This window comes from Pantherophis guttatus, chromosome 10 (genome assembly GCF_059756535.1).
Source record: "Pantherophis guttatus breed Tessera chromosome 10, ASM5975653v1, whole genome shotgun sequence".
Lineage (NCBI taxonomy): Eukaryota > Metazoa > Chordata > Lepidosauria > Squamata > Colubridae > Pantherophis > Pantherophis guttatus.
Genome location: NC_142072.1, coordinates 16145985 through 16169314, shown reverse-complemented (window position 1 = coordinate 16169314; position 23330 = coordinate 16145985). Strand labels below are relative to the sequence as shown.

Below are 23330 nucleotides of genomic sequence, written 5' to 3'. Positions count from 1 at the left end.
CTCCCATTCTTCACTCTGAAAATGGCAGCTTCCAGGTGTAGGGACTTCAAATCCCAGAACTCTCATCCATGGCCATTCTGGTTGTGGATTTCTGGGATTTGAAGTCCACACTGGATATTGCCAAAGTTGGGAAACAGGGCTCTTAGTGACTAAACATTTTTGCTCGGGACTCAAAACTGCGTAAACGATGGAACTGGGATTGGGTGAGTCCTCTCTTCATTTTACTTTGGCCATAATGTATTACAAAAGAGGTTGGTGAATTTAGGATGGATTGAAGGATGGGTGGAAAACATTCCACCAGTCCCTCATTTCCACCCTACACCATCAGCTCCCAAATTTTCGCTTTCTATGGCCTATGAATTCACCAGAGGTTGACTTTCACACAGGCAATCCAGTATTCCAGTGGTGTTTTTAAAAAATTTATCTTGGAACTTGCAACACACTAAAGAACTTTTAAGCACTGCTATTTCTAAGATTATAGTCCTTCCCAGAAGTCTATATTTTATGATGAAATTTCTAACCAATATTTGACAAGGAGCTTCTGTATTTGAAAGCTGATCAACAGACCATTGGCTGTTATATCCATTTTACCCAGATAGTAGTACCAGTAGTAGTAGTAGTAGTAGTAGTAGTAGTAGTAGGAGGAGGAGGAGGAGGAGGAGGAGGAGGAAGAAGAGGAGGAAGAAGAGGAGGAGGAGGAATAAACTTTTGAATATGCAATCCCAAGAATAGAAAATGAGCATAACATCATGAATGACAGATAATAAGCTAGACTTACCGAATTCTTCTGAAAGATCACTTCCTAAAAAAGAAAAAAGAAAACCAGGAAAACATATCAGAAAGTTGCTCACTGCAAAATATGCTCAAAGGTAAACATTGTGTAAGAGAGATGATTTCAGCAGCTGTATAAAACCTATTATGCTAAGGACCCTTTACTGAAATCGATTCCTCTGACCCACAGTTTACAAGTGCAAGATGCTCACTTTTAACAACTTAGCCAAACTGGAGGTATAACACCACCTAAATAAGAAAAGTGTATCCTGACTGAGAAGAAAGGGAGGCAATGACTATCTTATTGGGCACAGTAGTCTTCAATTGACCAAAAAAACTAGCCTTTTTCATGCACTTAAACCAAAAGGCCCAAAGCTCGAATTAGCTGTATTCTCGCAACATGCTGAACCCATAAACCAAGCGGCCGCATTGGAGCCTAACTCTTCGTGCCAACAGAATTTGCATGGCTAATATATGGTCGACCAAGTCATCCGATCTAGAAAATGAAACGAAGCAGAGTTAAGCAAGGGGAATTCTGTTATGCAAATACAGCTACAGAAAGTTGAAAAGAACAAAGGCTACAAACCACAACTTTCAAGGACCACAGAACTAGATCATCAGCCTTAGAACAATTGAAGAGTCATTGCATATCATCCTTTCTTAATCTAATGCGCCCACCCCCACCCCCAAGATGTGTTGGACTCCAATTTCAATAAATATACAGAGAGAGGAATTGCATTGTAATCTGTCAAACACCTGGAAGGTTTTAAGTTTTCAATCTTTGCTTTAAGAGTAGTGTTTTTCAATCTGGACAACTTTTAATCTCAACGTCAATTCCCCAAATTTATCAGGTAGTGTTTTGTACACCGCAGAGAGTTGCTTTTGGCGAAATGGGCAGCTACATAAATTAGAAAGATGAATAAATGTCATCATTCATTTCCTGATTTCTTTGCCCAAATGATTTTTCTGGAAGCTTCTGATGCCTTTAATCTTAATAGGGAGGCACACCTTCCTTGTGAGGTAGGAGATTTAATCTAGTTTTAAGTCTGCATGTCCTAAAAGGGTATACAGGTAGTCCTCGATTTACGACCATAATTGAGCCCAGAATTTATGTTGCTAAGTGAGACACTTGTTCAGCCCCGGAAAGGTTATGACCTTTCCTGTGTCAATTTGCAAAGCTTTCAAGCTGCCATGAGCAGGAGGGGGGGGGGGAGAACTGAAGTGAATTCCATACACTCTTTCTGACCAGAGGGCGTTAGGTTTCACAGCCAGCCAAAGTGGTTAATTGGAGAATGTGATTTATGACATGGCCAGAGAGGAGGGGAAAGACAGGGTCATAGGGGAACATAAATCTACGTAGTCCTAACTGCATCCGAGTATTGCCGGAATGTTGCTCCTAATAAATGACTATATTTCCTTTGAAGTTTGGATCATGGCTCATGAATTAATTAGGGCATCTTTTGGAAACTTGACAACCTGCCAAAGCCGTTAAATGAATCACTGCAGCTGTCAAGTTAGTAACCCGGTTTGTTAAGTGAATCCGGTTTCCCCATTGATTTTGCTTGTCAGAAGGTCGCAAAAGTTGATCAATGTGATCCTGGGACACTGCAAGCATCATAAATGTGAGTCAGTTGCCAAGCATCCAATTTTTGATTGCACAGCCATGGGGATGCTGCAAATGGTCGTAAGTGGGAAAAACGGTCGTAGGTCACTTTTTTCCTGCCGTCGTAACTTGGAAGAGTCACTAAATGAACTGTTGTAAGTCGAGGACTACCTGTGTTTAGCACTACATAACACATCAGATGTAATTGAGAAAAGATCCTTCAAAACGCTTGGAAACACTCCAAAAGTCCTTTGGAATTCTTTCCAAAGTATTGCATGGGAGTTGCTGTTATTGTGCACGAAGGGCAGAATTTTCACCCCGTGGAGTTTATCTTGGAAAAATAACCTCTTAGAGCACTGGATGGAGGAGAGGATCTGAAATTTAATGACATCTTGGTCAATGAATGGTTATTTTTATCTACTGAAGAAGCACACGGCTATTTAAACTCAAACACTAGCGAAATGATCTGTATCCCATCTGTCAAATTTTAAATAGCAATAGCTTGGTGGTATAGGGTTCAACCCGAGATTACTCATACTGAAAGCCGGCTGATAGAAATCAATGGAAACAGATTCGTTCCTGAATTTATTTCAGCTTCACTAATTTCGGTCGGTCTGACTTAACTGTGGATCTTAATCAATTATTAACCACACCGAGTTGAAAATTAGTTGGCGGCAACCAAAGAGCAGCAGCCAACAATATTTTTCGCAAGCTCGCTCTGAGGATTTCCACATGCGCGTGTGTGCAACGGAATCTATTTGCACTTTCTGATTTCTGATGGTGGGGAATGGAAGGATTTATACTCCTTGCAGACAGCTGGCCATTTGCATCCTTTTAGAGAGTCGTTGAGGCCACTTGGAGGTTTTATCTGTGTCTTCAGGGTCACCTGAGTGGTGCAAATGGGTGTGGAGCCTTCTTGGAACTGTTGAAAAGGACTGTGTTGTAGACCGAGGATCAATGATGTTGTATCCCTTCCCCTCTGTTGAGAGAGGGCTGTTCAATTTTGCCATAGATGGCCCTTCTTTCAAACCAGTGAGCCTCTCTGTCCAAAATGTGGACTTTGCTGTCTTCAAAAGAGCGACTTTTCTCTTTTAAATGAATGCAGATGGACTGCTGAATCTAAGTCCTGATGGGTTCGTTCTCCCGTGTTAACCACTGGATAAAAGGATGCAAATGACCAGCAAGGAGTATCAATCCTTCCATTCCTCACCATCCAGTCAGAGCTAAAGAAGCTTCTTGGATGAGAAGCAAAACATCTGCAAAGAAAAACCAGAAAGCCCAGTTGCCTTTTGAAAAAGCACCTTTGGGGCAATCATGACCTGGATGACTGAGAAGCTCCATAGACATCTGCCCATTAAGGTGTGTTGGGAAGAGGTTGCTGAAGTTACTGCCTGGGGTGGGGTTGACGCTGAGCTTCCAAGAGCATGACTCAGCAGAAAGCAGTTTCCTCTATTCTTAGAATACCTATGTCCCTTCCCTCTATGGAAATATGTTGAGAAATCACTTGGAAAAACCCACTCTGGGACAGGAAGGCAAGATTCCCCTCCCTGCCCCAGTCCTGTTCTTAAATACACTGCATGAAGACGGAGGTGTGCTAAAAGTCTCTGAGTGTGAATCCATGTAGACATTCTTGGAAAAAGGAAATGGAATTTCTCTCACCTCTTAGGCCCGTGATGATGAACCTATGGCACATGTGCCACAGGTGGCATGCAACGCCCTCTCTGTGGGCACATGAGCCATCATCCCAGTTCAGCTCTGCTGTGCATACACGCGCGCCTCCCACTGCCCAGCTGGTTGTCGGGTCTCTGCCGCACATGTGGGGGGGGTGCTGCATGTGGAGGGTGTGCATGCGTGGGGGGCAGGGGGTGTGCATGGATGTGTGTGTGGCATGTGTGGGGGTGTGCGTGCATGCGGGGGGCGCGTGACACATGCAGGGGGCCTGCGTGCACATGCGTGGCAGGTGGGGGGTGGGGCACATGCAGGGCATGTGCATGTATGCACTAAGGCCATGATGGCAAACCTATGGCATGTGTGCCACAGGTGGCACACGTAGCCATATCAGTGGGCACGCCAGCTCAGCTCTGGCATGCATGCGTGCGCCAGCCAGCTGATTTTCGGGCCTTCTGGACCCACCAGAAGTAGGGAAACAGGCTCTTTCCTGCCTCCGGAGGGCCTGGGAGGGGGGGAAAGGTCCATTTTTCTTTCTTACCTGGCTCCAGATCCTCTATGCATCTGCGGAGGGCGAAAACAGCCTTTCCCACTCCCTTGGAGGCCCTACGGAGGCCTGAAAGGGCCCATTTCCCAACTCCTGGTGGGACAGGAAGTGACTTTTTTGCTGTCCCCAGCCTCCAGAGACTCCTAGAGAGGCCTACCAGACCATCATGTGCCAGGAGCAGGGGGGAGGGGGGTTGCAAGCGCATGCACGCGCATAAGTTATGGGTGTGGGCACGCGCACGCACGAACCTCCCCCACTCCCCCTCTCCTAGCACACGATGGCAAAAAGGTTAGCCATCACTGCACTAGGGACTGCATGCACAGGGGCGCGTGCTTGCATTTTGGGGGTTCAGGTGCCACGTGCAAGCATTCATGCACATGTGCGCATACTTTTGGCACTCGGTCCGGAAAAGATTAGCCATCACTGCCCTAGGCAGTCTTACATGAAAAAAATCATTTCTAGTTCGGCCTTCCCACTACAGATATGTCAAAATGATGATTCTCTACATGCCTATGGAGATTCTCAGTCATCCAAGTCACAGTTGTCCCAAAGATGTTTTTTCAAAAGGCAACTGGACTTCGTTTTTCCTTAAAGATGTTTCGCTTCGCATCTTGGGTCAGAAAGTAAAACATCTTCAAGGAAAAGCAGAGTCCAGTTGCCTTTTGAAAAAGCACCTTTGGGATGACTCTCTACTTCCAAAATTTATTTTAGAAATGTGGAAAACATAACATAAATCCTCATCAGAAACTGACGGACTGAAAATAATTTTGCAACAACAAAAGGACAATTTTAGAAATATGTTGGACATTTTGGAGAATTTGAAGCAACTTTTTGAAAAACAAAGAAGAAGAGAAAGCCTTTTGACAATTTAAATTGGGATTTCCTGTTTGAGGTTTTGGAAGATATGAATTTTGGACAGAAGAGATTGATTTACACTTCACAGAAAGCACAAATAATTGTTAATGGAGATCTAATAAAGCCATGAGTGATACAAAAAGGAACAAGGCAGGGCTTCCATCAGCCTCTTGTTTATTTTGGTTCTTGAAATACTGAATAGAGATATAAAACAAGATCAGACGATTGTTGGAATAAAGATTTTAAAAAGAGCTATAAATTAAGAGCTTTTGCAGATCACTTGGTATTTGTTCTGGAAGATCCTTTAAAGGGAATTGAAATGTTAATGGGCAAATTAAAATAATTTGATATAAAGGTAAAAGTAAAGATTAGCCCTGTCCAGTCATGTCTGATTCTAGGGGGTAGTGCTCAGCTCAGTTTCTTAACTGAAGGAGTCAGCATTTCCAAAGACAGTTCCATGGTCATGTGGCGAGAATGACTATATGCCAAGGCACACAGAACACTGTTACCTTCCCACCGAAGTGGTACCTATTTATCTACTTGCATTTGCATGCTTTTGAACTGCTAGGTGGGCAGGAGCTGGAGCAAGTAACGGGAGCTCACTCCATCACTCTAGTTTCAAACCCAGGCTGTCAGCTTTCCAGTTGACAAGCTCAGCATCTTTAACCATGCAATTAACCTGCAATTTTTTGATATATGAGTAGGCTTTAAGATTGATAAACGGAAGATGAAGATGTTAACAAAACAATTTAAAAATAGAAGATCAAATAGAATTGATGGATAACACTGGTTTGAGATTAAGACCAGATTTATTTTTGAGACTGCTAGACAACCAGTTTGAAAAAGTTAGGGAACTTTATTTTTTGCACATGATAACTTCAGCCAGATTATTGAATGCACAAAGATGGACAGATTTGACATTACCCACAATGGAGGAATGGTTGTTCATGAAGATGGAACTTCCTGAAATAGTCAAATTGACTTCTTTGTTCAGAGAAAAGATAACATCTACGTCTATTGCTTACTGGAAATCCCTTATTAGACGTTTTGCATGAAACAGAACAAAAACCAAACTTACGATTTATGGTTTTGATGATTAGATAGGATAGATTACAGATAGAAGCAAGTTATGTTGTAACTATAAAGTAGTTACATAAATAAAGGGGTAAATTTATAAATGTACTTACAACTGCAGTAAAGGAGAGCAGAAGCTACTTTGTATCTTTCTTTCTTTTCTATTTCTCTTTTATTTTTTTCCTTACCTTGCACTTTTAGCTTTTTCTTTTAATTCTTCCTTATTCTTTTCTTTTTCTTACTTTAGGTTAATTTGCATTAGTTTTTTTATCTTTTAAAAAAAATCTTTAATAAAAACGATAAGAGGTCTGGTGCTTCGGTTCCTTGAAAAGTAGATACCAGAAGTTTGATACCTGCTTCCTTCTGTCATAGAAACAGTTGATTCAAAGCAACCTAGCCTGAACTTCTCAGTACGACTGAATCTCCAAAATGTGCCTCCTAACAAATTGCACTGTGGAGTTCTTGGTGCTCTCTGAGCCTGGTTGTTTGCTTGCAGAGGTTTCATTATCCAACTAGGTAACATCCCCAAGTGCTGTGGATAGCACAGATGTATTATCATAGCACTGGTGCTGTTACTTAGTTATTATTATTATTTATTAAATTTTTATACCACCCTTCTCCCGAAGGACTCAGGGTGGTGCACAGCCAACATTAAAACAAATATATACAAACAATTTAAAAACAATTTAAAAATATATTAAATAATTTAGCTGTCAGCTTCCAAGCTGCCATAAGGAAGGAGAGGAGAGGCTTGAACTTTCACCTCCTTAATTCCCCTGAAGAACTGTCTCCACGGAGATGGGATGGGAGGGGGGACATTCCTGTGAACTAACGGAGATGGGATGAGAAGTGTGGCTTGGAAGATGGCCAATGAGATGCAGAGAATTGGGAACCGGAAAGAGAGGTTTGGGGGGGGGCAAAGTTCAGTGCTAACTGCGCATTGAGACAGGGTCAGTTCGTTATGCTCAATAAAGAGAAGAATTTCCTCAAAGATCAGGCATTTGGAAATACATTTATTTCGAGATAACAACGAAGCTTGACATTGGCCCCCGTCTTATTAAAAAACTAAAACAATCATTAAAATTCATGTTTAGGCCAGCCCAGCTTGTTGAAACAATAAGGTCTTGAGGGCATGGCAAAAGCTGCGGGGGCAATTCATTTCAGAGGGCAGGTGCCCCCACAGAGAAGGCTCTCCCCCTGGGGGTCGCCAGTTGACATTGTTTGACTGACGGCACCCTGAGGAGTCCCTCCCTGTGGGAACGTATTGGCCGGTGGGAGGCTATCGGTAGCAGAAGGCGATCTCGTAAGTACCCAGGTCCTAAGCCATGGAGCGCTTTAAAGATGGTAACCAACACCTTGAATCGCACCCGGAAGACCATCGGGAGCCAGAGCAGCTCGCACAGGAGAGGTGTTACATGGGTTTGCCATGTCTCTCCCATAATCACCCGCGCGGCTGCATTCTGGATCAGTTGGAGCCTCCGAGTGCTCTTCAAGGGGAGCCCCATGTAGAGAGCATTACAGTAGTCCAGACAGTTGGGTAATGAAACGTTTCTAAGCAAACAATCAAGCTCAGAGAGCATCAAGGACTGTACAATTCAACCCTGTGACTATGTATATTCCCTTTTATAGGAACTGCACGGTGACCATACTCACACGGAGAGCTTGCAATTCTGGAAGATCGGTATAGCAGCAAAGGAGAATATTGTTGGTCATACTGAAGCTCTCACGTACTCCCAGGTGATAGAAAAGTGAAGGCTGACACAAGCTGTTGCTCATCTCCACAACCACCACATCTGCAAAGGTAGAAAGGGCAGATATCAACCATAGAGTACCAGCTCTTCAACGTTTCCACACTGCCCTCATCCGGCTGGTAGCCAAGGGCAGGTTATTGAGGCCGATTTCATTCATTTTGAGCCACTTCTTGCACAAACAGAGAAGAAAGCATTCTGGTCATCAGGGACATAATGTTCCACAAAAACATAACAATCCCCGGTATCTTAATGTCTTTAAAGACCACACCCTGCTGCTTGTTCATTGTCCACCAAGAGTTTTGAAATTCCGGCCAGCTTTGCAGCTAGCTACCAAAGCTACCAAACCCTCCAGTACAATTTATCAAGAGGCTGGAGATCTTTCTTGGAGAGAAAGAGAAGGGATCGGATCAGGGGTGTCAAAGTTGATTTCATAGAGGGCCGCATTAGGACAGGGGTGAAATCCAGCAGGTTCTGACAGGTTCTGGAAAACTGGCAGCGGATATGGTGGATCATACAAAATATTCTTAAAAGGAAGATAAAATTTACTCCACAGTTGTTTTTATTGGTTATAACTGTAGACTGTACAATTATAGAGACTAATCTGATTTTGAATGTAACAACTGCAGCCAGACTTTTGGTGGCGCAATATTGGAAGAAGGGAGAACTACCTACTATTGAAGAATGGACATTAAAAGTAGCTAATTTGGCGGAGATGGCTAAAATCTCTGCATATCTGAAGGATCATTCGAATGAAAGATATGTACTGGAATGGAGAAGATGGATTGACTATATACAAAACAAATATGCGACTAAAAAGTTGCAAATAGCTTATGAATGAAATATTTAGATGATTTTTCTTTTTACTCTGACATTTTGGTACCTATGGTGGAGTTAAAGAGTAAGGGGGAGTTAAGAGCTTATAGTTAGTTTGTTTATGTTACATTATATTTGCTAAATGCAATACCCTGTATTTTGCTCTGGGAAGTCGGGGGGGGGGGGAGAAGGGAATGGGTGGGGGAAGGAGGGAAACAGTTTATTAAAACTTTTCAATAAAAAAAAAGAAAGAAAGAAAACTGGCAGCAGAAATTTTGAGTAGTTTGGAGAACTGACAAATACCACCTCTGGCTGGCCCCAGAATGGGGTGGGAATGGAGATTTTGCAATATCCTTCTCCCAGGAATGGGCGGGAATGGGGATTTTGCAGTATTCTTCTGCCACGCCCACCAAGCCACACCACGCCACGCCCACAGAACCAGTAGTAAAAAAAAATTGATTTCACCACTGCATTAGGGTTGTGTTTGACCTCAGGGGAGGGGGGGCATGGCCAGCTCAACATCATTCGTGTTGCAGGCGCCTGTGGTGGCCTGAGTTCTCTGCCAGCAAAAATGGGCTCATGAGCTCCGTTTTGACCTGAGATGGCCTCCTGCCACCCTCTGCCAGCAAAAACGGAGCTCTGGAGGGCCGCCTGCTGCCTACGTGAGCTTAGCTTTCAGCTGCGGCAGCCTCCTGCAACTCTCAGCCAGCAAAAACAAAGCTCGGGAGCAGCCTTCGCAACCTCTGTTGTCGCTGGCAGAGGCACCGCGGGCTGGTCTTTCGTTGTTTCCAGGGCAGCCGCCCCCCCGGGCCAGATCTAAGCACCCCGTGGGCCGAATCTGGCCTCCGGGCCTTGAGTTTGATGCCCCTGGATCAGATTGTTCTGAGGACAACAAGCAAAACAAGAGGCTGCCATACGTAATTTGTAGACAGAATTTCCCAGGATATCCTGAGAAGGAGCCTGAGTGGCGTAGGAGGCTAATGCCTCCTACTAAGGCAGCATTTAACATCCAGCTGCCTGCAATTACTGCGAGTTCAATTCTCACCAGGCTCAAGGTCGACTCAGCCTTCTATCCTTTCTAAGGTGGGTAAATTGAGGACCCGGTTTGTGGGGGCAATAAGCTGACTTTGTATAAAAATATACAAAAGTATGAAGGCTATTGCTTAACGCATTGTAAGCCGCCCTGAGTCTCCAGAGAAGGGCGGCATATATAAATAAATAAATAAATAAATAAATAAATAAATAAATAAATAAATAAATAAATATCCGACCTAGGTTGAACTAAGAAACCAGGCTAAAATCTTGCAAAACCACTGCTGGTCCATTCAAACAATACCAAAATAGATGAACTAAACAGCCTTAGGGCAACTTATACTGATCCATTTCATTCATTGCATTTTTTTTTTCCTCGCTGCTTTTTAAGTGTGTGTATAATTGTTTGCAGGAATTGTTTCTAACGTTTTTGTTCTTGAAGATTGTTGCTACGTTTGTCTATTAGATGATCAGATATGTGTGCAAGTGTGAGTATAAAATACATGCATAAGGGGAGATAATTGCAAGAGAAGGATTTGTAAAAAAATAAAACACCTCCCAGCGCCCTTTTTCTCTTTCTAACGGGAATCCTCCTACTTAATGTTGTTCTGGCCCTTTTCCTAAGGCGATCTGGCCTACTTTATATAAAGCAAAACCATTTTTGAAAAGTTGTCCAGTTCAATTTAAAGATAAAAGAAGTGCAAAGGGGGAGATTTATAATCAGATGCTGCTGCTGGTTAACCTGATCGTAATCTTTCTCAGAATTGTAAGCAGGGTCTGCAGCATTGTTTTTTTTTTAATCACAGCAATTATTTTATCTAAGGGGATTACCGTGTGTCTATTTTAATCTATATCCATCACCGCTTTTTCCCTATTTGAGAGGGCTGTACAAAAGGTCAGCTAATCCTGGGCTGTGTTTTTTCTTCAACTCTTCTGAGATGACAACTGTACATATTGGTTGAAGGTGGAAATAGTTGTTCTGATCCAGCCTTAGCAGAAACAAGAAACAGACTCCTTGTCACGAAGAAAAAAAACCCTCTTTATGTATCTCCTGTGAATGAATGGCATTCACCCAACTGAAAAGTCCAGGCAATAGTCCTTCCAAGAGTTAACTGCAGTAACAGACCTTATCAGTTCCTTGTGATAATTGCCAGGTGAGCTCCCAGCCGCAAAGCTGCAAATTAAGTTCTGGCAAGCAGTCTTTGAGACACGAAACACGATGAGCCAAATTTTCAGAAATCCGAACGGTTGTCTCCTATGACCGCCACTCCCCTTTCCTTCTAGTTATTCCCCAGCCAGGAAGAGGCCATTCAGTGTCCATGTGTGCTTTGCTTCCTGAGTCAATTCCTTGTCCTCAGTTGTTCTCCTCTCCTAACAGCTCTGCGCATACTTGCACATGGAACAGGCCCCAGCTGTTCTTCCTCCCCACTCATCTCAGCCTCCAAAGTCAGGACCAACTCACAACTACCTTGCTTAGCAGCAGCAACTGTAGTCCCAATTGCGGTTGTAAGTTTTTTTTTTATTTGATTTATATGCCGCCCTTCTCCGGAGACTCAGGGCGGCTTACAATGCGTTAAGCAATAGCCTTCATACTTTTGTATATTTATACAAAGTCAGCTTATTGCCCCCACAAACCGGGTCCTCATTTTACCTACCTCGAAAGGATGGAAGGCTGAGTCAACCTTGAGCCTGGTGAGATTTGAACTTGCAGTAATTGCAGGCAGCTGGTGTTAATAACAGTGCTTTAGTCTGCTGCACTACCAGGGCTCCTACATTCAGGTTGAATGTTGAATTGAATGTTGAATTCAAGTTGAGGACTCCTTACATTCAGGGTGGGGTATCTACGGCAACTCACCATGGCCAACTCACCCCAGGACAACTCTCTGCGGCCAACTCACCCCAGGACAACTCGTTGCTGGATGAGAGTTACACTAATATTGAAGAAATAATAACAGTAACAGAGTTGGAAGGGACCTTGGAGGTCATTTAGTCCAACTCCCTGCTCATGCAGGAGACCTGTACTAGGGATTCGAACCGCTGAACTGCCAACCTTTCTGATTGACAAGCTCAGTATCTTAGCTACTGAGCCACCTTGTCAGGCTAGCTAGGTGAATAGTAGTAGAATAATAGAATAGTAGCAGAATAATAGTAGAATAGTAGAATAGAATAATAGTAGAATAATAGTAGAATAATAGTAGAATAGGCTCATGAAAGAAAGGAGGCCAAAGGAGGGACAAAATGAAATGTGGATGACAAAAAAATAAAATAATTTTTAATTATTATAAATAGTTAAATTGAATTGTTGAATTGTCCCACAGTGAGCTGCCCCGTGGCGAGTTGGCTACAACGAGTTGTCTAGTCTGGAAGGGGCTCCAGGCAGACAATGCTCTAGGGACCTTCCTCTTTTCTCGCTGGCCACGTGAGCATTAATAATGCATTAGCAGTGCTCCAAACCCATTCCTTAATCTGCCACCTACATTTCCTGCAATGCTTACAGCAAGGCTACATCAGGCATGCTGCAGGAAATGAACACGGTAGAGAAATCCAGTGGAATAATAATGGTTTGCTTGCACCTGGAAGGCAAACTTTAATTAAAGGAGGAGGACCACGGAAGGGGTGTGCGAAGCCGGGTGCCAAGTGCTGATGTTGAGTCTCTTGGACACGTTGGATTGTGGTGTGACAGTTTGACAAGAGGCTGTCCAAGTTTTAACTTGCTCAGCCTGCCAGGCAAGAGCTGATTAAGAGGATGTTCGCTCTCACATGCCCTACTAATTACATTGCTTCTGTCCTGGCCCCACTACTAATTTCATTCATTTGCATAGATTCCCCTTTTTCTACACCGCACTTCTTGGGAAGATCCACTCTGCACACAGCAGAATGATGCGGCCGATCCAGACAACCAATGATATTTTCCCCCTCCAAATCTTCCTCGCGGATAGAATATCAGCTCAGCATCAATCGAGACTACTTTTTCCACTCTGCCAGCATTCAGACCACCAGCATTAAGGGGAAAAAAAAAATCTTAAAAAGTACCTCAGAGCACGCACAAGTAAATGCATAACCACCACCCTTTAAAATAGCTGCATCTTTTCTCAGGACTGTACAATTTTCATCACTGACTGTGCAGTCCGGGGAAAAAAGACACAGCGGCTTTGAAGATGTGCAGACAGATGCTGCAAGCGCTGAGGCATCTTTCTGGAATCAAATCCAATGTGTTAGGCAGCTCTAACAGGAAATGCAAACCCAAGATTCTGTCTGATGATGGAAGCCAGGAGTGCTTTGCATATTTAACGCCTCCAGCAACTCTTTCCTTTATTGAATGACAATCTACCAGGGAGTCCTTCCAAGTCTGGAAGCAACTTGTCTTCCATTGCCTACCTTGCATATCATGTTAATTCATAATGTAGATAGGTTCTGGCTTAATAAGATTCTAGGTGGCCTAGAATTATATGCAAATCTGTTTCTGGTTTGCATATAATTCATTCTTGAATTAGCATCATGTTATCTACAGTATGTTCACACACTTCATTAAGCCATATTAGGGTTTTCTTATATATTGCATGGATTAGCATGTATGAACTGGACATTGTAGTTTGCCTTTCATGGCTTAGAACAGGGGTGTCAAACTCAAGGGCTGGAGGCCGGATCTGGCCCAGGTGGGGCTTAGATCTGGTCCGTGGGGCCACCCTGGAAACAGTGAAGGACTGGCCCGCAGTGCCCCTGCCAGTGAAAATGGATCTCGGGAGGGCTGCGTGCTCTGTTTTCGCTGGCACAGGGCTGTAGGAGAATCCGCCCAGCCCTGCCTAGGCCACCACAGCTGCCCCTGACATGAGTGACATTGAGCTGGCCACACCCACCCAGTCGCCCCCCCTCCCCGAGGTCAAACACAACTCTGATGCAGCCCTCCATGAAATAGAGTTTGACACCCCTGGCTTAGAACAAGTGAAAAATTGTGGCTAGGCCCAAAATTGTGTTTAAATGAGTGACAGTGTGTGAACTTAAGTGACTGACTGTTCAAGTGGTACACTCAACCACAAGTTGGCTACGCACATTTGTTAACCTGGCATATTGCTGAAGCCTAGCTTATTTTGATCAGTTTGTGTTTCAGTGTGTTGGGTGAAGATCCAGAAAATTGGGTGTGCTGAATAAACCATGAGTAAATCTGTGTTGTTCCCTCAAGGGCACTGCACAGCTGCTTCATCGCGGCGTGGATGAGGCGTTCTTATGACAGATGAGCAAAGGCTTTTGGAAGCGTACAAGAAGAGTTGGTCAAGGCATCAGACTAGAAAGTAGGAGATCATGAGTTCTAGTCCTGCCTTGGTCATGAAGTCAGCTGGTTCAACCAGTCATCTCAAAGGTGCTTTTTCCTTCAAAAGCTGTGAAAACATCTACAGACCCCTCACATCCTAGACATAAATTGTTTCAACTTCTACCCTCAAAACCAGGCCATACGGCATTGCACACCAAAGCAACTAGACACAAGGACAGTTTTTTTCCCCGAATGCCATCACTCTGCTTAACAACTAATTTCCACAACACTGTCAAATAATTTACTAAGACTGAATTGCTATTATTCTTCTCTTCCTTACTAGTATCTATCTCTTCCCACTTATGACTATATAACCATGTTGCTTGTATCTTTCAAATTATATTGTTTTTATTTGTTTCCCAGTACGATTAGTAACCTTGACTATCACTAAGTGTATCTTTTTATTCTTTATGAATGTATTTTATTCTCCTTAGGTACACTGAGAGCATATACACCAAAGACAAATTCCTTGTGTGTCCAATCACACTTGGTATCAGGTTTCGAGGTCGTCTCAAATAAATTGCATTTCAAACAAAGTCTTTGATGAAAAACTCCCATTTATTAAGCACGACATTCTAATTCCGACTCCATCGTAACCAACACTGACTTCCTGACCTAAACCCTCCCTTTCCTTTCCCCACTCCTCTGCACTCATTGGCCATCTTCCAAGTCACTCTACCCCTAATCTACTGCTCCAGCTCAAAGGAATTTCCCCCCTCCCATCCCATCTCCTAGGGGATATTATCTCCAGGGAAAATAAGTAGGTGAAAAGTCAAACGTCCCTTTCCAGACGCCTCCGCTTCTCCTTCTTATGTCAGCACTAGAGTAAATGCAGCTTGAAGTGCTGACACTTGGCCAATAAATGAATGAATGAATGAATGAATGAATGAATGAATGAATGAATGAATAAATAAATAAATAAATAGTGTGTCCAATCATACTTAGTCAATAAAGAATTCTATTCTTAAAAGCTACTGGACTGTTTTTTCCTTCAGGAGGAGGAAGATGTTTTGCTTCTCACCTAAGAAGCTTCATGTTTACTGGACCCGTGTCCCTCCTGGTTGGTACTGGCCTCCCGGGAGGTTACACGAGGCTGGCTCCAGGGGGTTATCAACGCTTCATTGAGTGAGGGTCACTTCCCCGCGGCCTTGAAAGAGGCGGTGGTGAGGCCTCTCCTCAAGAAGCCGTCCCTGGATCCGGCAATATTGGCTAACTATCGTCCTGTCTCCAACCTTCGCTTTCTGGCGAAGGTTGTTGAGAGTGTGGTCGCGCGACAGTTTCCGCAATTCCTGGAGGAAACATCCTATCTGGATCCGTTCCAGTCTGGTTTCAGGCCTGGGCACAGCACGGAAACGGCATTGGTCGCGTTGGTTGATGATCTCTGGAGGGCTCGGGACAGGGGTTGCTCCTCTGTTCTGGTCCTGTTAGACCTCTCAGCGGCTTTTGATACCATCGACCATGGTATCATGCTGCACCGGTTGGAAGAGTTGGGGATGGGGGGCACCGTGTTACGGTGGTTCTCCTCCTTTCTCTCCGACCGGTCGCAGTTCGTGTTGGCAGGGGGGCAGAGGTCGACCTCGAGGCCTCTTATATGTGGAGTGCCTCAGGGGTCGGTCCTCTCGCCCCTCCTGTTCAACATTTATGTGAAGACGCTGGGCGAGATCATCCGTGGCTTTGGGATGAGATACCATCAGTACGCTGATGATACTCAGCTGTACATTTCCACCCCAGGCCACCCCAATGATGCCCTTGAAGTGATGTCCCAGTGCCTGGAGGCTGTACGGATCTGGATGGGGAGGAACAGGCTCAAGCTCAACCCTTCCAAGACTGAGTGGCTGTGGTTCCCGGCATCCCGATATAGTCAGTTGACTCCATCACTGACTATTGGGGGCGAGTCTTTGGCCCCCACAGAGAGGGCTCGCAATCTGGGAGTCCTCCTGGATACGCAGCTGTCCTTGGAGGAACATCTGACGGCTGTAACCAGGGGGACCTTTTATCAGGTTCGCCTGATCCGCCAGTTGCGGCCCTTTCTTGATCGGGATTCCCTGTGCACAGTCACTCATGCCCTCGTGACCTCTCGCCTTGATTACTGTAACGCTCTCTACATGGGGCTCCCCTTGAAGAGCACCCGGAGGCTCCAACTGGTCCAGAACGCAGCAGCGCGGGTAGTGACGGGAGCAGCATGGCGCTCCCATGTAACACCGCTCCTGCGCAAGCTGCACTGGCTCCCAGTGGTCTTCCGGGTGCGCTTCAAGGTGTTGGTTATCACCTTTAAAGCGCTCCATGGCATAGGGCCTAGCTATCTCCGAGACCGCCTGCTGCCACCGACGACCTCCCATCGACCCGTGCGCTCCCACAGAGAGGGCCTCCCCGGGGTGCCATCAGCCAAACAATGCAGGCTGGTGACCCCCAGGGGGCCTTCTCTGTGGGGGCACCTACCCTCTGGAATCAGTTGCCCCCTGAGATAAGGAGAATCCATGACCTCAGTGCCTTCCGCCGTGCCCTTAAAACCTTCCTTTTCCAACAAGCCGGGCTGGCCTAACTCTTTTTAAGTGTTTTTAATTGTTTTGTTTATTGTTTTAATTAATGGGGCCAAATTTATATATATTTTTAACTGTATTTTAATATTTGTATTTGATGTTTTTATTTGGCTGTTCACCGCCCTGAGTCCTCAGGGAGAAGGGCGGTATACAAATTCAAAAATAAAATAAAATAAAATAAGTTCTGATTGGGGTGGGGGGAATAGGAGGGTGGAGGGAATGGAAGGATGGATAGTGATAGGATGGTGGGGGAGATGGAAAGATTATATGTCTTTGCAGAACCTATCCTTCCACTCCCACCCTCCATCCACCTCGACTGTCAGTACCTATCCTTCCATTCCCCCCTGCCACCAATGCCATCAGAACTGATGAAGCTTCTTGGATGAGAAGCAAAACGTTTTCTTCCTCTTCCCCCACAAGGGGAAAAAAAAAAAGACAGTCCGGTTGCCTTTTGAAGGAAAAAAAAAAAGCACCTTTGAGACAACTAATTTCAACCGCAATAACATAAGAGCTATCAATAGATTCAAACTCAATGTCATTCGCTCTAATCTTGATTGTAGGAAAGATGACTTCTGCAATAGAGTAGTAAATGTCTGGCACACTCTACCTGATCCTGTTGTTAGTCTCGCTAATACCCATACCTTTTACCTTAAACTGTCTACCGTGGACCTTTCGCGTTTCTTAAGAGGTCCGTAAAGGGGGCGTGCATAAGCGCACCAGTGTGCCTACCGTCCCTGTCCTACTGTCCCCATTTATATGTAATCATTCTATGTGTTTATGGCTGTTTTGCCTACTTATATCCTTTTATTTGTGCCAATTTTTTTCATCTGTCCATGACTATGTCTATACTGTTACTTGTTTCCTTGTACCTGTTGACAAATAAACAAACAAACCACAACCTGGATGACTGAGAATCTCTACAAACAATGGGGCCAAGTCACTCTTTCTTAGTTTTTTTTTTTTTAAAAAAAGGACAAACTACTTGTGAAATCTTGCCAAGAAAACCGCAGGGACTTGTTCAGGCAGATGAGTCAAATAAAGAAAAACAAACCCTGACTCAAAGCCACAAACACACAACAAAAGTACATGCCCACAGCGGAGAGACCCAAGGTGGAAAGTTATCCCAGCCACCCAGGTAAAGTAGATGCCTATTTAGGAATCTGATGGAGGCGAATGATCAAGTTAGTGACAGTAAAAAGGTATAATTAAGGTATAATTTAATACTTTATGGGAGAAAGCAATGGTAAAACACTTCTACACTATACAATTCAAATCTTTAATGTCAGTGCACAACATATGTGCAATAAGATTGGTTGAGCTCCTTCGGTGCACACCCCCCCAACACAATACAACTCACAGTGAAGACAGAAAATCCCTAACCCAATAATTCATATTAACAAAACACCCAGTCCTATTGCATCAGTGTGAACATGTTACACATTGCGCCGGCCCTGCAGTCCATCATACTACATATTATTATGTTATTTTTCATTCGTGAGTCTGACAGCTCACAGATAAAAACTGTTCTTCAGCCTGTTTGTTACGGCTGGCTATACTTCTATATCTCCTTCCCGATGGTATATATGCCATATAGAGGGTTCCAGAGGGTTGGCGCTCCCACAGAGCGGGCCTCCTCAGGGTGCCGTCAGCCAGACAATGTCGGCTGGTGGCCCCCAGGGGGAGAGCGTCGTGAACTGAAGACGTGGCTCTTTTATCAAATGGGCTGATCCGTTGGGGGATTTTTACATTGAAATAATTTTAATTAATTTTAATTGATTTTAATTTTTATGTAATTTTCGAATTGTTGAATGTTTTCTTTGTAAGCCGCCCTGAGTCCTTCGGGAGAAGGGTGGCATATAAATTACATACATACATACATACATACATACATACATACATACATATCAGTGTTTCTCATGGTTGACTCAGCCTTCCATCCTTCCAAGGTCAGTAAAAATGAGGACCCAGATTGTTGGGGGCAATATGCTGACTCTGTAAACCGCTTAGAGAGGGCTGTAAAAGCACTGTGAAGCGGTATATAAGTCTAACTGCTTATTGCTAGTGCTATTCTCAACCTTGGCAATTTTAAGATGTGTGGACTTCAATGCATATTGGCTGGGGAATTCTGGGAGTCTTAAAATCGCCAAGTTTGAAAAACACCAGGCTAGGAAATAGAAATGAAGCAGGAGAACCTCTTGTCTAACCAAACAAGGGCAACAAAATCTGGAGAGTGACACAATGAACAACAGATTGGAAGAGGTCAGTCTATATACCGATTCCCCAAAAAGAAGATGATTTATCAGTGTTTGCAAATACCGCACAATATCCTTAATTTTATCTGCTAGCAAAATAACCATCAGGATCATCCAGAGCAGATTAGAACCTTATATGGGAAAGAGAGATAGCAAATGGCTTTAGAGATAGAACTGGCTTTAGAAAAACTGCTCTCTCTAACAGTGCTCCATATTTTTCTGCATCTGCTAAAAACAGAAGGATTCAGAGAGGCACCCGCTCAGTGAAAAAGTATGTGCTTTGCATGTTGACGGTTCCAAGATTAAGTTCCGGCCGTTTCCGATTAAAATGATAAAGTAATAGACATTGAGAAATAGCTCTTTTGCCTCTGAACTCAGAAAACTATAGGATTATTAGATGCACTAAAAGCATTCAGCGGAACTTTTCTACATAATACTCAATTCTATTTTATTAGATTACTGAATAATTAGTTTAGATTTCATTAACAAAGCTCTGGAATAACATATCCTCCAATATGAACAACCAAACAATGACTTGACTTGTTTATTTTTTTTATTTCCTTGTGATCACATGTTGCACTTATAGTTATTTCTGCTGTCAAATCCATTTTAAATTCTGTGCACTGCCCAGAGTTGGTTTGACAAGAGGGGCAAGTATTACATCTTGAAACAAATAAGTGAAATTTAATGAAATTTAATTCTTTATGTGCTCAGGGACTGGTATATTAATTTCCCATTAGCTCAAAGTAATTTATTTATTTATTTATTGGTTCGATTTATATGCCGCCCTTCTCCAGAGACTCAGGGCGGCTTACAATGCGTTAAGCAACAGTCTTCATACTTTTGTATATACCTGCTTAGTAGGGCTTTCGACCTCCCCCCCAAGCGGTGTTCTTTTTTATACAAAGCCAGTTTATTGCCCCCACAATCCGGGTCCTCATTTTACCTACCTCGGAAGGATGGAAGGCTGAGTGAACCTTGAGCCTGGTGAGATTTGAACTTGCAGTAATTGCAGGCAGCTGGCAGCTAAGTATTACAGTACTTTAGTCCGCTGCGCCACCAAGGCTCTTTAATAATAATAAAAAATAATAATAATTTTTTAAACTGCAGCAATCGCGATCTAAGGCCGAAGAGTTTCTAAGAAACTGAAATTCATGAAAGCTTTTTCAAGCAACTGGAAAAAAAAAACCCTTTCTCTCTTCTGGTCTACGTAATTGAATTTTCCACAGACTGCTGCAGCTGCAAAGTTTCTGCAAAAAAACCTCACGGTCTATATAAGAATTAATTAATTAATTAATTCCTCGCCTTTATTATTTTTATATAAATAACAAGGCAGCAAAACATATATTTGATACCGCTTCCTCCTACTTTCCCCACAACAACAATCCTATGAGGTAGGTTGGGCTGAGAGAGAGGGGGGGGGACTGACCTCTCCCAGATCAATAGGTAGCATTGATTTCCTTACCTTTACTAAGGTATAATTTGATTCCTATATTCAGAAAGAAAGGCATGGTTTGACCCTCAAAAGAATAGATTCAAACTTGCAACAAGTTCAGAAAATCGCAGGAAACATTCTGGGCTGGATCTACACCATAGATTAAGCCCGTGTATTTTAACCAGGTGTTAAATGCAAACCCTTTAGGTTTGCACAACTTGCCGGATTTACACAAAACATTCAGAGCGAAGACTGCCACATTATGGCTTAAGGTAAACCCAGTTTTTAACCCACCTCCCTCCCTCCCTCCCAACCAGTTCTTGCTGAAATAAATAAACACTAAGATGCATCCAAACTTCAAACCTCCGCTGGTGCGAGTCCAGCCATTACAATTACGAGCCTGCCGTCTCCAATTTTTTTTTTTTTTAATTTGATTTATATGCCGCCCTTCTCCGGAGACTCAGGGCGGTTTACAGTGCGTTAAGCAATAGCCTTCATTCTTTTGTATATTTTATAAAAAGTCATCTTATTGCCCCCACAAACTGGGTCTTCAATTTACCTACCTTAGAAAGGATGGAAGGCTGAGTCAACCTTGAGCCTTGGCGAGATTCGAACTTACTTTAATTGCAGACAGCTGGTGTTAAATTGCAGTGCCTTGTCTGCAGAGCTATCCAGGCTCCTTGGGGGTCGAACCAATAGGCGTGAGCAGGGGGTTGGACTAGATGACCTCTAAGGTCCCTTCCAACACTCTTGGACAGGGAAAACCTGGCTTATGGTGTTTTTTTTTTTAAATTTGATTTATATGCCGCCCTTCTCCGGAGACTGAGGGCGGCTTTTGGGGGGGGGGGAGTTGCGCGGGGCCCCCAGTTAGGGTTAAAAAGAAACAAACCAACCCCAAAGCCCCGCTCAGCAGACCTCAGCGCAGGGTCCGGGCCAGGGTTAGCGCGGCGCAAGGGGAGCCTCACCCGCGTTGTAGAAGCGGTCCAGACTGTCCGTGTCTCCCAGCATGAGGGTGCCGAAAGGGACGGTGGCGAGCTCCGTGGCCGGGACCTCCCTGCAGGCTTCCTGCAGGGACAAGAAGGGCAGCGGTTTTTCCAAGTCCTCGGTGACGATGTAAACCACGCGCAGGGCTCGGGTCCTCCCGCCGCTTTCTCGGCAGCTCTGGCCGCCCGCCGGGGAGAGCGGCTTGCTGGGGGTCAGCGCCATGGCCAGCGTGTCCTGCCAGAGGCTGCCGGCTCGGCCCAACCTGGAGTCGGTCGCTTCCATCCCGCCGCCGCCGCGCCTGGCAGCCCCGGGCTCCGAACGCTTCTCTTCAGCCATCCGAGGGACCCATCGCCGCCCCGGGGGCCGTCAGATCAAGGTCCCAGCCAAGCCACCACTTTCTCCCTTCTTTGCAACCGGCTGCAACTTTCGCCCTCTCGCGCTCTCTGAAAAAACAATAATCAATAAAGGCTATTTGCAAACTTGGAGGATGCGACCCACGTGGCTTTGGCGAGCCCCGCCCGGGCGGGGGCGTTGGAAGGCGAGTGCCCGGCTGGTCGCCTTGGGCCGAGGAAGCGACTTTTTTTCGTGTTGTTGTTTTTAGGCAGCTGTGGCTGTCGGGCGTTTTGCCTCCTTCCTGGGCGCTCCTCGAGGCGAAGGGGGGCGGGAGGCCAGGCAGGCAGGCAGGCAAGCAGGAAAACGCCCACGAGCTGCTGGCGCAATCTGGGGAAAGGCCCAGCTGGAACGGCGGCGGCGGCGGCGAAGGCAGGAGGCTGGGTGTCTTTCCGCCGCCTTGCCTGGCGGGGCCAGCCCGCAGGGCGAGCGACGGCGCCCCGATTGCGCAAAGTGGGAGGCAGCGGAGGGGAAGAGCCGAGCTTCCAGCTCCTGCCTGCCAACCGGCGCTCCTTCGGAATTCCCGGGAGTTCCGGGAAAGTTGAGCGTTAAGCCGCCCGAGAAGAGGTTGGAGCTCTTCGCGGGAAGAGCCGAGAACGACGGAAGGAACCGCTGGATTGCAGCTGATGTTGCTGACTTTTGATTCTCCTCCTCCTCCCCCCCGTGATAGTAAACTTCCTTTTCTTTTCTTTCTTTCTTTTCTTTCTCTCTCTTTCTCTCCTTCCTTCCTTTTCTCTTTTTCTTCCTTCCTTCCTTTTTTTCTTCTTTCTTTCCTCCCTCCCTCCTCTTTTTCTTCCTTCCCTTACCATCTTCTTCCTTTTTTCTTTTTCTTCCTTCCTTTTTTTCTTTTCTTTCTTCCCTCCCTCCTTTCTTCCCTCTTTTTTAATTCCTTCCTTCTCTCTCCATCTCCTTCCTTCCTTTTTCTTTTTCTTCCTTCCTTTTTTCTTCTTTTTTTCCTCCCTCCTTTTTCTTCCTTCCCTCACCATCTTCTTCCTTCCTTTTTTCTTCCTTCCTTCCTTTTTTCTTTTTCTTTTCTTTCTTTCTTCCCTCCCTCCCTCCTTCCTTCCCTCCCTTTTTTAATTCCTTCCTTTCCTCTCCATCTCCTTCCTTCCTTTTTCTCTTTTTCTTTCTTCTTTCCTCCCTCCCTCCCTTCTTTTTCTTCCTTCCTTCTCTCACCTTCCTTCCTTTTTTCTCTTTTTCTTCTTCTTTTTTTTAATTTGATTTATATGCCGCCCTTCTCCAGAGACTCAGGGCAGCTTACAGTGCGTTAAGCAATAGCCTTCATACTTTTGTATATATTTATACA

General features: G+C 44.6%; 1 protein-coding gene across 5 annotated transcripts in view; it reads right to left on the bottom strand.

Annotated features, from left to right (window-relative positions):
* Positions 1–22665, bottom strand: part of MAP3K6 (mitogen-activated protein kinase kinase kinase 6) — a 78106-nt gene extending 55441 nt beyond the window's left edge. For 4 of the 5 annotated variants that reach the window (XM_034413594.3, XM_034413592.3, XM_034413596.3 and 1 more), the window contains exons 1-3: positions 21616–22665; positions 8172–8311; positions 779–802 (exon numbers count right to left, since the gene is read on the bottom strand). In XM_034413594.3, the coding sequence (XP_034269485.2) occupies positions 779–802; positions 8172–8311; positions 21616–21970 (519 nt within the window). In that variant the 5' untranslated portion in view covers positions 21971–22665. The remainder of the gene's footprint in view (positions 1–778; positions 803–8171; positions 8312–21615) is intronic. The other variant, XM_087876932.1, reaches the window with a different exon arrangement.
* Between the last annotated feature and the right edge of the window lie 665 nt (positions 22666–23330).